Raw genomic sequence first — 12049 nt, 5'->3', positions numbered from 1 at the left:
TCTATGCAATACTGCGCTAAATAGTCCACTGTTCTGATTTGGTATTAAGTAGTTCCATGTGTGAGGGACGCGGGTGGCACTGTGGGTTAAACCACAGAGACTAGGACTTGCCGATCAGAAGGTTGGCGGTTTGAATCCCCGTGATGGGGTGAGCTCCCGTTGCTCGGTCCCTGCTCCTGACAACCTAGCAGTTCGAAAGCACATCAAAGTGCAAGTAGATAAATGGGTACCGCTCCAGCGGGAAGGTAAATGGCATTTCTGTTCGCTGCTCTGGTTTGCCAGAAGCAGCTTTGTCCTGCTGGCCACATGACCCGGAAGCTGTACGCCGGCTCCCTCGGCCAATAAAGCGAGATGAGTGCTGCAACCCCAGAGTCGGCCACGACTGGACCTAATGGTCAGGGGTCCCTTTACCTTTACCTTTAGTTCCATGTGTTGCTGGTCCCAGTGTGAAAGGTGGGTTTAACCTACCTAAAAAATGTTACTGACTGTAGTCCCCTTATTATATTTATTTTACTTTGCACATAAATTCATAAACTTTTATGGAGAAACACACAGTATATAATCCTTTTACCAGGAGGCATTTTGCTAGTCTAACAAATATATATTTCTTTCAAGCATTCATAGTTATACACAGCATATGTAGAAGGTCTTAGTTTGGAGGTGCATGAAGTCAACAAGGGGTCCTTCGGGTTCTCTTGATTTCTGTCAGTCTCCATAGCTGAAAAGCACCAGATTGGATTGGGACTATGCTTTTCACATGACAGTTGCTTGAAAAAAAATACAATTTTCCCAAAACAATATTTTGTTATGCATTGCCATAGTTTGCTCTTCTTCGTTGTGTATGCCCATTGACTATAGTACTTCATAGGAGCCTTATTTCTTAAAACTTGTTTTTATCTTGTGATGTGCTAGCAGTGTTCAGTAACAAAACTTATCTTATTTGCAGACAGAGGTCATTTGCAAAAAGCACGGACTAACTCTGCCCACTGGGATCTTGGAAGCTTTGGTTAGCACCTGTGAATTTGGCAAAAGAGGCAAGATAGAGTGAGTTTTTATTGAGATGCTTCCTTCCTTTCAGTACGTTATGTGTGCATCTTGATCCTACAGACCCAGAATGTGGCAATACAATTAGAGAGTTGGGCTTCTGGAGAGAAAGCATAAGCCCGTGTATTGCTGGATTGAGAGCAGCTGGGTGGTTCTGTCCAAATACCACCAATTTTCCAGATAGCATGCATTCCTTCCCTTGTTATTTCAGTCAGAGTGCGCAAAAGTTTGACTCCTACAAGGCCAAGAAGACATCCCATGCAAGGGGTGGTGGGACGAGTTTTGTCTTGTCTATCCACTAAACTTGTAGTCTGGTCCTTGTTGAGTGCAGCTGTGCCACACAGTGATGGAGAAAGAAGGAATGGCAAAAATGCAACGAGGAAGGGCCATAGCTCAGTGGTAGAGCATCTGCTTTCCATGCAGAAGATCCCAGTTTCAATCCCTGGCATCTCCAGGTAGGGTTAGGAATGTCCCCAATCACTGAGGACAATATTGAGCTAGAACAGATGAACAAGTGGTTCTTTTTTATGGAGGGTTCCACTGATAGCCACCACTTAAACATTTTCAAAGATTTAGATCTGAAGGTTATCACACTTGTCATTGCCATGCATACCTGCAAAAGACTCCATCACATTTTTGCCCTTTTTCGAGGAGTCTGAAGGTGCAATATAAGAGCTTAGTCCTGTGAGGTTCAAGGTTTTAGTTCTCTCTGTACCACTTGGTTGGCACCCATATAGAGTGGCTATGAATCCTTAGTACAATATCAACCATTAATACTCCCTGCTAGTACTGGGTTGTACTCAATGTTAGTTCTATTCAGAGCAGACCCAATGAAATTAATTGTCATGACTAACTCATGTCCATTCATTTCAATGGGTCTACTCTCAGTAGAACCTAGTTGGATGTGATACACGGTCTATAACTTGGCTCGTGCTAAATTTGAGGAATAAATCGTGTTTTCACCATATAGTATGACTGTGCCCTTCTGCTTAGTTTGTATTGCTGATCTTTTCAAGGGAAACTTTGCGGCTTCTTGAATGCTGCTGTCCATAATGCACAGATCTTACTATAGCTCTGTGTTAATGCCTATGTCTTCCTTTGCTAAATTAAACACATAATAAACAAGTTGCAACTGCACACTAGCTTGCCAAAGCTCCCCTACCATAGCAAAAACCCTCCAAATATATTTGGCTTTGCATGTCAAGGACCCCCAGGACACCCTGAAATAAAGACACAGTTCACACAAAATTTTTGTTTTGGTTTTTTGGCATAATTTTGGCCACAACTTTATTGATTACAGTATGTGAGTGGTTGCCTAGGCATTGGTTAGCGACTATCTGTTCCCACTTAGAGGTAAGAACAGAACTGACAACTGCAAGCCTGCGAAAGTCAGTAAGGGTAAACATATTTGGGGAGAGAATAGAGCTGGGTGCCAGGCTCTCATTGCTGTTGTTGTTTAGTCGTTTAGTCGTGTCCGACTCTTCGTGACCCCATGGACCAGAGCACGCCAGGCACTCCTGTCTTCCACTGCCTCCTGCAGCTTGGTCAAACTCATGCTGGCCAGGCTTTCCCCTCTCCCCAAATGCTCCCAGGGGCTTGTGTGGCCCTAGCCCCTTGCCAGGGGTTCAGACAAGAGCATGGCGAGCCCCTGGATTCCTTTACTGGAATACCCTTGCAGCAGCATCATTGGAGGGGCTGGCACAGCCAACCATACCCCCCCCCAACCAAAATTAACCAATGCCTAACTGCAACCTTACAAGTTGTGACGATTTGCTACACAGTAGGCAAAAACCAAATGGCACCAGCCAATCAGCCAAATGGTAAAAATTCCTATCAGGCCCCTGCCCCAAAGCAGACGACCCCATGAGAGGCATAGCAAGGTCAGCACGAACAACCCTAAATATAGGGAGGGTGGGCGGGTAATCTGATGCACGCAGCGAAAAGAGGAAGCTCAATGCTGCGCGCAGGGAATAAATAGCACCCCAATAGTCAATCAACTTTGCAACATTGAATTCTCCCCAGCAACAATTGGAGATGCCTTATCAGATTCTTGGCCATCCATACTAACCCGCCCAGAAACAGGGGATGTCATGGTTGCCCCCACCACAACATGTGCTCTCCATGAAGGAGAACCCGAAAAATCATTTAGCAAAGCCAAATATAAGAAAAATGATTTAGCAAAGCAATACCCAGAATTACATTTTTAAAGATTTTAAATCCAATATAAACAAAACAAACCTATGGGGTGTGCCAGAGTCATTGGTTTAGTTATGCATTACCCATTTTAATCTCTGCTTCCACTGTGAATGAAACTCTTCAGTAATTAGCAAGAATCTAGCTCTGAGCCATTTTGTGATTAAATGTGCTTAAGATCAATACACCACCAAGAGTGATAGCAGTCATGCAAGATTAATCTCATTGCACAAAGTAATGCTCTCTCTTTAACCTGTCATGGAAAGTGAATACGATGTGAAAAAATAAGCTGAGAAACAACTCCAGGAGGAAGTCCATAGATTTCTTGACTGCATTAAATAGAATAACCAAAGGATTAACTTCTTAAGCACCATTGCTTCCTTTGTTATGGAGTCTGCCCTTGACTCCCTAGAAGGTTCTCCAATAAGGATCCTAGCTCAGTAACAGATTACCGTACCTGCCTTGTGCAAAAGAGATTCTAGGTATGAATCATTTCTCAGTGTCCCTTGGGTCAGCTTTTAGGTAACATAATTGGGAAAGACCATTGCTTGAACCTAGACAACACACCATCTGCTAAGAACAATGGGCAATACACTTCCTGATAATCATTACTGACAGACTAAATGAGCTACTGGTTTGACTAAAAGAGATATTTCAGCTTCTGGCAAAAATCAGGGGAACATCATATGTGTGCATGTTAGAGTAAATGCCAGACATGTAATCAAAGTTGACAAAGTAATTCCTTATATTTTAGTAGGCTTGTTCATTAACCTATGACCCCAAAATTCAGGAAAAGCCCCCCTCCAAAACTGATGCCAAAGTCTTGTGCTGCAAACCCCACTTTTCCTGCCCTCCCAAACTGAGTAATCAACACTCACCCTGGGAGGCCATAAGGACACGTCGAAACCCAACCTCATCCAACTGACTCCAAACTGGTTCCAAAGTGGAGTGCTGGTTTTATGCCTTCGGGGTCAAAGGTTAATGAAGCTTTACGAGACCAGTGGCAAACAGCAGAATTTTCCAACAATTACCAATTTATAAAGAACAAGTGTCGTAGAATGAAGCACAGGGAAGAGATCAGAAAAACATTACTAAATAGATAAATAAAGGATTAATAAGAAAATCTGCATAAGAAAGGACTTGCAGAAGAAGGAAAAGTCAAAGTGTTGGTTTGGGACCAGAGGGCCTGTTTAGGTGTCCACCAGTGAATATAATCAGTTTTACAGGTACTTGTAACAGAGCCTTCTTAGTGGTTGCCCCACAACTATGGAATCTGATCTATTTCGATGTAGGCAGCCTCATCTTTCCCATCCTTTCACCAGGGTTTGAAGGCTAACATTTTTTTGTCTGTGATCTTTACTAGCTAACTCAGGCTATAAATTGGGACTGGTATGCCAATGTCTGGCTGAATTTATTGTTATTGTTTTATGTCTGCTGGTTTTTAATATTGCTATAACATATATATATATATATAAGATTTATTTTGTATTTAAATAAATTGTGAGCCACTTTGTAGAATATGTTCTCAAAAAATCCCTTAAATAAATACCTGTACATAAATAGGAGAATGAGAAAAAGGTGAACATTTGAGAATGATAGAAGATTCAAATAATGCAAAAACAAGAGAGCTAATCACAGAGCAAAGCAGGGCAATTTATATTACTGTATATAATATTATGTATATTATAATGGACATTACATTAATGTCTTGATTTTGCTTACATATAATCTCCCTCTGTAACTATAATATGGAAAGATGTGAAGGAGAACCTAATGAACAGGAAATACGCTTTCAAATATTGCATTTATCTTGAGATGTTTTCTCATGTAGATGGAAAACGTTTGTGGAGTTTCTGAAGAAAGTCCAGGCTGGGATCAACTCTGCTCTGCTTGTCTGCAGAAGTAAGCTATGCAGTTGCTGTTATTCTGGTCATACCTAAATATTACAAGGTGGCAACAACATTTTATATTTCTGGAGAAGGCTGTTGAAATATATCATTTGTAGGAAGTGGAAGAGCCCATCAGGCCCCTTTCAGAGGGTTGGAGAAACTTTGGATCCAGTTGATCCAGAGCTCTGTTCTGCCCTGCCATCACAGCACCCTCATTTCAGGGGCCTGTGCTTGATACTACCAGTAGGAAGACAGCTGGTGACAGGTTCTCAATCACCATGGTTTCATCAGAGCAGCAAGGTCCTCTGCAATGGTGGATGATCACTTCCACTATCTCCTAATACCCTCCTGCAGCAAAAATTAAAATGTTAGGAAGACGAGGAGTACAATCCTAACAGCCAACAGTTTTCCTTGACTCGAGTTCAGATTCAATATATTAACAAAAATTAGCAATAGCTCTGCTAATCAGCTCTGAAGATGGAACATCTTCACTGAGAAGATAGTATGAATCTTGACAGTTTGCTGCTCCTTCAAATCACAGAAGCTCACTTTGGAATTTAATATCACAGTCCAGAACTTGCCTCAGACAGAATTATTGGGGATTTCCTACACCATCACTTTCTGCAAGAATTACATGGTATAATGACTAAGGAAATTTCATTGGGCTTTCTTAGAGGAGTTTCAGTTAGGGTACCACTCCCTGAAATTCTCAGTAATTAAATGGGCAAGTTATTTTCACTAAACTGAAGCACTTCAACATGCACTGAGGAGTGTACTTGGAATCCATGTACTTGGAATCCACTTGGAATGTACGTGGGAAGTCTCACCCAAGGAGGTGAAAGGTTTGCTTGAGGTGAAAGAATCCAGATGAGTTGTTAGTAATATAATACATTCATGCTACTAACATAATTAACAAATGAAAAATACTAACTTAGAGTGATTCATCCTTGATAAATACTTCAGAAAGAGAGGCTATCATGTGAGAACTATGAACATCCTGTAAACATAACAATTGCCTTGTTCCTATGCATTGCTTTGGGAGAAATCCAGAGAACATTCTGCCTATAAATAACCTGGATCGGGACAAAGATCTAACTAGACCAGATTCATTTCCCAATACATTCAGCAAAGCTGTTCAGCAGGGAATGATGGTGACAACAATTATCTCTCTACACCATCTGGCCATTCAAAGTGCTTCTCAACATGAAGAATCCATATAGGTCTATCTTCCATTAGCTTGCACATCTGAATCTAAACTTAGGTATTAAAAAGTAGAAGACAGTTTTCAGACTCTGTTCTGGAATTGCTGGGTACTTCATGTTGCACTCTTAGAAAGATGACAGAGGTGGTATTATAAAACACTTCCACAAGATCTATGAAATAAGTAGTATAATACTGCTCCTCAAGGCACTACAATGCACCTGTTAAAACAATTATAATGTTGGGCATGTGATTTACAGAGTGCTAGCTAATTGTGGGTTTTTGGTTCTTTTTAAAGAAAATTGTGAAAGGAGTGATGGATGTGAGACATTGACTTAGGCAGTGAATTAATCTAATCATCTTTAGAAAGCTCTCTGGGATACTTAATATTCAGGAGGTGACTAAGCACGGAGTTGAGCCAATAGCCATCATTGCTACAGAGACTGATCAGCATGCAACAGTTGGGCTTGAACTTTAACCATCTGGCTGCAGGCAAACCAGCTGTCTTCTCAACTAGAAATGCTATTCATTCCTGGGAATTGATTCATCTTTCCCACGATTTAATTTTATGCCTCACAATCTGGCCTACCATCCATAACTTACTACATTGTCCAATCAGTGCAGATGAGAAATTACAGTTCTTTGCTCAAGGATCAAGCACCACAGGGCTTTAAATATAAACTGAAGGTTACAGAACTGAGTGCTACTAAACATTATAAGTGAAAGAGACAGATGTAGGTGAGGGTGACAGTTTAATAGGGAAAAAATGAACTATTCTCCTTAAGAAGTCACAACAAGCTGCACTTGCAGAAGGCTACTAGTTGAGGAACTGTGGCTGCATCGTACATGACATCTTATAGAGCAGGGATGGGAAATCTGTGGCCTTCCACATGTTATTGACTCGGCTACTATCGTCCCTGACCACTGGCCATATTAGATGGGGTTGGTGAGAGTTGGAGTCCAACATTATATGAAAGGCTACACGTTTTCCACTTTTATAATGATCTGTTTTCTTGTATGCCATCCTAGTTTGCTACCATCACCACCCCTCCATCCTGTTATGAAAACCTACCAGAGTTGCCTCTCCTTTAGTGGTTCAGCTAAAGGACATTCCTAATTCAGATTTAGCTCCTTGACCTGGTCCAGGATATGGTATCTCCCATTGCCCAAGGCGAATTCACATCTTGGCTAGAAGTCCTGTAAGCATTCTCTAAGCCCAGGCATGTGTTACTATTTCAACACACACACACACACACACACACACACACACACACACACACACTTACTTTTTCCCTCTTAACGGCAATACACACCCTGCTGCCATGCCATATAGTCCAAAAAGGTATAAGCAAGGGAAATGTAGGTTTTCAGATATGACAGTGCACATGCACATGCACGTTATTTCCTGTGCACATCTGGGTTGGAGGATGCCTATGCACATGCGCACAAGCTATTTCCGGTGCTCCTCTGACCTGGAAATAGCATGTGCGCATGCGTATGGGCATGCGTTCCCCCGCCCTCCGGCCCACCGCATAATTGGCGCTGGAGACACCGGCCCAAGACGTGGTAAGTTTGCTGACCCCGTCATAGAACAAGAAGCAACTTAGTGAGCCACTAGAGAGCACAGTTTGCTCATTGAAGTCTGGTGATGATTAATACGTTTCCCAACATTTTTCTAGGAAGGTAACTCAAGGTCAAGGTGGCTGAAAACCAAATCAAAGTTGAGCTTATCCAATCACATTAGTGTTAAGAGTTCACAGGACTAGTTTTCATGTCATATCTGAGAGTGGCCTGTTCCAAATAAATGGAAATCATACAACTTCAGCTACTAATAAACAATAAAATACCTCACAATTGTTTTCATCTTTAGGAGGAAACAAGGAGAAAAGTGAAGATGACTCTCAGGTATTTTCAAAACTATATTGTTTCATCCACAAATTGTTAAGAAAGTCTGGTTTGTAAAATGGGACTGTGAAATTGTACTTGAAAGCTTTAATACTGCTTAGAACCTTGTCTAGCAAAAGAACTCAGAAATTATTAATAGTAGTAGTAGTGATTAAATTTGTATCACTCTTCTTTCCAAAGGAGTTTATCACATTCATCTGCTCCCATCCTGAATGCAACTATGTAAAAAGACCATTGTTGTCTGCCTTGTTTCTCTGAAGAGGGAAATGAGGTTGATAGCAATTTGCCCAGTACTGTCTAGGGCTACATTCATATGACAATTTCCCTGAGGTTTCTGCATTACAATGTAAAAGCCACTTCTTGAAAACTAATGGAATGTAGTGCATATTTAGTATTTATTCCCAAGTTATTTGATTCCAGGGGAAAAGAAATATGTTTGCTGCCCCTTTAACCCAGAAAATTGCAGGAGTAAAGCAATGAAATTTGGGGCAGCATACCAGCATAATAGGGACACGGGTGGCACTGTGGTTTAAACCACTGTGCTGTTTGGACTTGCCGATCGGAAGGTCGACAGTTCGAGGCCCCTTGACGGGGTGAGCTCCCGTTGTTCGGTCCCAGCTCCTGCCAACCTAGCAATTCAAAAGCATGCAGTGCAAGTAGGTAAATAGGTACTGCTCCGGTGGGAAGGTAAATGGCGTTTCCGTGTGCTGCTCTGGTTCGCCAGAAGCGGCTTAGTCATGCTGGCCACATGTCTCAGGAAAACTGTCTGCAGACAAACACAGGCTCCCTTAACCAGTAAAGTGAGATGAGCGCCGCAACCCCAGAGTCGTTAGTGACTGGACTTAACTGTCAGGGGTCCCTTTACCTTTACTGGCATAATGTTCCTTTCTGCTGTTTTCATGAGGAATATCAATTATGTTCAATGGCATTCATTGTTGTGTCACACCACACCTACTGAAATTTGGTATAACAAGCCAGTATTTAGGTCAAAAAGTCATGATTCCACAGCACAACAGGTAGTGTGGTGTGAAAAGAACATTATAAAATCTGACAGAACCACAGCATTATAATCAGGAAAACTAACAATATTCCCCACATATGAATACACTCTTAGAGAAAGATAGGAAATCTCATGGCCCTCCAGTTATTTTTATTGGATTCTAACTCCCATAACCTGTGACTGGACCCTAATTTCCAAATCACACAAATGACTGTGTCATAGAAGCAAAACATAATGTAATCTCCCAATTTTTAACCAATAAATTGACCCAAATACTCTAGTGAGGATCTGAAGGAGCCAATACTTTAAACTGAATGTTATCCCCTCCTCCATCTTCATAGAAAGTTGACAAATACTAAACTTTTGAAAATTTGATGTAATTTGGACAAAGGACAAAGAGTGGTCCAACCGTTGTGCTGGCAAGACTTGGGAGCAAATGAAGGAGGTCACATACGACTCCATTGATGCTGAGGAACAAGATGCCTGGATAGACCGGTTCAGAAAACTGGAGAGGGCTCTTTATTTGTGTGATGTGAAAAACACAGGTAAGAATAGTTGTGGTTGGAGAAGGGGCTGCTGCACTAAGGAGATGGCTTTTGTGTTTGACTTGTATTTCATGTCAACCTCATATTTATCCATGATTGTCTGAAGGGAAGAAAATAGGCAGTAGCACATTACTGGCCTATAATTATGAGCACAGATGATCAACTCACTCCTTGGTAGTATTTAGGATGACACAATAAATATTTTTGTTCCAAATTGCTTTTAATGAGGGGTCCAACAGCAGCCTGTTTTTAATCTTCAACTGGCTGTGATGTAAAGAATTGAAATGTAGTACAAGGGTAGCCATGTGATGCCCTCCAGATCTTATTGGGACTAAAACTCCTATCACCCCTGTGCCATTGGCCACGTTGGCTGGGGCTGATGGGAGCTTTAGTCTAACATCAGGAGTGCACCACATTGGCTAACCCTGTGCTTTGATATTATGTGTGAACAGACCACCAGGGTTGCATTTGCTCAATAGTCAAGTCTGATTTTGTCCAAAGGGGAAGATAATATTTTCTCTCTTTCTTTTCCTCTTTCTCTCTTTTCCTCTCTAATACATACAGGCAAGTTGGAAAAAGAAAAAGCCAAGCGTCTAATCCATAACTACAACCAAATTTATGATCTGTGCCTTAGTCCACTGAAAATTGATAAAGCTTTTCGACCTTTCCGTCCTGGACAAGACATACCTCTGGAACCTTTGCTGGATTACTTAAAGGAGCTGTAACCATTGCTAGTAATACAGTGCTCATGAGTGTACATGCCTAATAATGTTCATTCACCCACTGGTGTTCTTACTGAGTCAGTATCTGAAAAGTTTATACTTCTAATTAATTCTTCATTTCCAAATGAGCTAAAAGTACATACTCCCACCTGTGCTCTTTTAATAAAGCATTCTGTCTGAAATATTAGTGAATATAATGATTGTTCTCCAGATCTTGTACATCAAATATGCAATAATTTGTAGGAGGCAACTCAGTTCTCTGTTTTTTGAGAAGTTGATTATCAATGAAATTTTGTACCCAAGAAGTCACAGGGCAAGCAAAGAGTTACTGGAACTTGTAAAAATGCATCTTCAAAATTACATATTCTTCTGGTGGAGTTTTTCATATTCAGATTTAAAATCTTACTAAGAGTCACTGTGCATGCAAACAGTGCAGTACATTCATTAGAATGTACACACACACACACACATTGTGATTAATTACTAATTTTGGTACACTTATGCCAGCAAAAAACTAGAGAATGTCATTCCCTGGAAATGACCCAATTGTAGTTTAAGTGTGCAAAACAAACTTAACATTCCCAGGATTCTTTGGGGAAAGTAATGCACTTTAAATGTGTATTGGGTGCACTTTAAATTTATCATGTGGATCTGCACATAGATCACTGAACTTGGAGTCCCAATTACAGAAAGAAGATTCTGTTAACATGGGCTAACAGTAATCCCTGCAGGGGTTTTGGTAGTGTGGCACCCTGAGCAAGGACAAAATTTGGCACCACTCGCTTAATATTTCGTATTTTCACAATAATTCATTTTGGAACAGTTGCTTTGGTTTGGATATTCTCAGTAGGTATCTGTATAAATACAAACTTATTGTTTATTATCATTATTACTACTGCTACTATGACTAATACTAATTTGCACCCCCTCAGCTTGGCGCCTGTGTTGGGGAATCACCTGCACCACCCTAAATTTGGTGCTGGTCCCAGTGTGCTGTAAATGTATTGTTTAGAGTGGCAGGGGGCAGATGCACACAAGAAAAACTACTAAGTGGTTGTAGTTCTGGTCATATAAAATATATTCAACTGAGAAACAAATATAACTTCCCTATCTCATACGCTTCACACTTTACAATTCTTTAAAATTGTATATTGCACAGTATATATAGCACTGTTGGGGATTTAGGATTTTATAGCTACTGATGCAGTATCTATTCAAAGTACCTTAAATTTTACATACCACCCCCGCTTTTTTGGAAGCGAAGTTTTTTTCCATCTGTTTGTCCCACTTTCCCATCTGTTCTGGAGGTCTCACAGTTTTGTTCAATATGTTTACATGTGCTGATTTTTAAAAGGAAATCTAATAGTGTAGTGCTTTTCTACTTGAATTAGAAAAAGATTTTGAAATGAATGGACCCAAATTGTGAACCAAATCAGAATTCATAGAAAACAACAGGTATAGCTATAGGTACAATATCAGAGGAGCAAAGGAAGGGAAGTTGCCTTCACATTTAAAACTAAATCAGAGCAATTCCATAAACAATAATTCTAT

General features: G+C 40.7%; 1 protein-coding gene across 3 annotated transcripts in view; it reads left to right on the top strand.

Annotated features, from left to right (window-relative positions):
• The window catches only part of LOC310710022 (uncharacterized protein C1orf87), a 30744-nt gene extending 20064 nt beyond the window's left edge, over positions 1-10680 (top strand). For all 3 annotated transcript variants that reach the window (XM_083510360.1, XM_083510361.1, XM_083510362.1), the window contains 5 exons: positions 947-1044; positions 5069-5139; positions 8197-8231; positions 9623-9776; positions 10341-10680. In XM_083510360.1, coding sequence (XP_083366486.1) covers positions 947-1044; positions 5069-5139; positions 8197-8231; positions 9623-9776; positions 10341-10501 — 519 coding nt within the window. In that variant the 3' untranslated portion in view covers positions 10502-10680. The remainder of the gene's footprint in view (positions 1-946; positions 1045-5068; positions 5140-8196; positions 8232-9622; positions 9777-10340) is intronic.
• The last annotated feature ends 1369 nt before the right edge of the window (positions 10681-12049 follow it).

The sequence above is a fragment of the Podarcis liolepis genome (genome assembly GCF_965112155.1).
Source record: "Podarcis liolepis genome assembly, chromosome: 6".
Classification (NCBI taxonomy): domain Eukaryota; kingdom Metazoa; phylum Chordata; class Lepidosauria; order Squamata; family Lacertidae; genus Podarcis; species Podarcis liolepis.
Note: the sequence above shows the minus strand (reverse complement) of the source record. Positions and strands in the feature narration are given on the sequence as shown.